The sequence below is a fragment of the Austrofundulus limnaeus genome, unplaced genomic scaffold (genome assembly GCF_001266775.1).
Source record: "Austrofundulus limnaeus strain Quisiro unplaced genomic scaffold, Austrofundulus_limnaeus-1.0 Scaffold969, whole genome shotgun sequence".
NCBI classification, from domain to species: Eukaryota; Metazoa; Chordata; class Actinopteri; order Cyprinodontiformes; family Rivulidae; genus Austrofundulus; species Austrofundulus limnaeus.
Window position 1 is genome coordinate 60497 of NW_013953371.1, and position 1515 is coordinate 62011.

The following is a 1515-nucleotide window of genomic DNA, read 5'->3' on the forward strand; positions in this document are numbered from 1 at the left end:
TTTTTATTCATTAAATAAATTTTTTAAATTTTGTTCCACAGTATCAAATTCTGCAACTTGATAGACATGAAACAAACCCTTTTTTTTTTTGTCTTTACGCAGATGGTTCCAGAGAATTACAGCCCACCGGCCCCTATCACTGCTCCCATCATGGCCCCACTGCCTGCCGACCCACAAACCCAGCCAGTGTCATCTGGAGCCCCTCAGACAGTGGTGCAGGGTCCACACATGGGCCAGGTGCCTTTCTCAGGCCTGCAGCAGCAGCTTCCACCAACAGTGCTCAACTCCAGCGTGGAAGGTGCACCAGGAGCTCCTACAGGAGACAACATCCATGTCAGTAGATCTTTAACACTGGATTTCAAGAAGGAAAGATGAACTTTAGTTTAACTGATTTGTGTTATAATTATTTTGTTAGCCTCTGCAGTCGATCCCCACTGAGAAGATCATGAAGAAACCCCTCCCTGAGGAGCACCTGGTTCTCAAGACTACATTTGAGGGTCTGATCCAGAAGTGTTTGGTTTTAGCCACTGACCCTGTGAGTTACCCAGCTCTACTCAGCTCATATCTTTGCTCACTTCTTCTCATGTTTTACTAATAATTGTCCCTATTTTGACACTCAGTGTCTCACCGTGTAGGAAGACCATGAGAGCTTCATCATTAATTATAGCCATGTTGTGACACAGCTGGTTCTGGCCTCAGATTCCTGTTTAGCAGCAATTCACACTGCACAAGAAATGAATCTGGTCTACAGTAGAGATGGGGGATAAGCAACCTTTTTTAGTCTCTTGTCAATTAATTTATAGAAGAAAATGATTTCCTTTTTGAAAAATATCTTTTCATTCTATAAAGGTTTAAACATCCAGAGGTTAAAGACGTATAACATCAAGTCTACAATAACTTTCACCTTTAACTGCTTTATAAACCTTAGTGCTTCATCTTTCATGTTGTTATTTTTACTGGTTTTATTCATGATTCATTTAAATTGATTCTTGCTATATTTTTGTAATAAATTGCCATAAAAGACAAAGCTGGTTCCTTAAGTTTGAGTATTTTGGCCTGAGATAAGATTTCTCTGCATATCATACATATCTCACACGTCAGTAAATATGAGTCTGATTAAAAAGGTGAATAAATACTGGTCAGTAACTGACCTGGTGCCTCAGCTTGGTAAAAGTGGAGTGTTATCACCCTGTCGGTTTGTCTCCTAACAACTGGCTACCTATGAGATGAACATGGAAATAATTTCATAATATTTAGTGATGCTGTGCAGGAGTCGTGTGCATGGCCCAGACCTCTCATCCTGTGCTGTTTTTATCTGTTCCCAGCAAACTAAGAGAAAACTGGAGGAAGCAAACAAACGCTTGGAAGTTCTCTATGACAAACTCCGAGAGGAGACGGTAAGTGTTCAGTCAGTGAGCTTTGTGTAAAACTCACTCAAACCAACAGGTTATTACATTTAAGATATGTATTTCTACCTGTGTTCAGATATACATAAATTGAAGAGTTACATTTAAC

The 1515-nt window shown here is 39.9% G+C and overlaps 1 protein-coding gene across 2 annotated transcripts in view; it reads left to right on the forward strand.

Moving 5' to 3' along the window:
- Positions 1 to 1515, forward strand: part of sec31a (SEC31 homolog A, COPII coat complex component) — a 64572-nt gene that overhangs the window by 59831 nt on the left and 3226 nt on the right. For both annotated transcript variants that reach the window (XM_014029901.1, XM_014029902.1), the window contains 3 exons: positions 103 to 333; positions 416 to 535; positions 1326 to 1397. In XM_014029901.1, coding sequence (XP_013885355.1) covers positions 103 to 333; positions 416 to 535; positions 1326 to 1397 — 423 coding nt within the window. The remainder of the gene's footprint in view (positions 1 to 102; positions 334 to 415; positions 536 to 1325; positions 1398 to 1515) is intronic.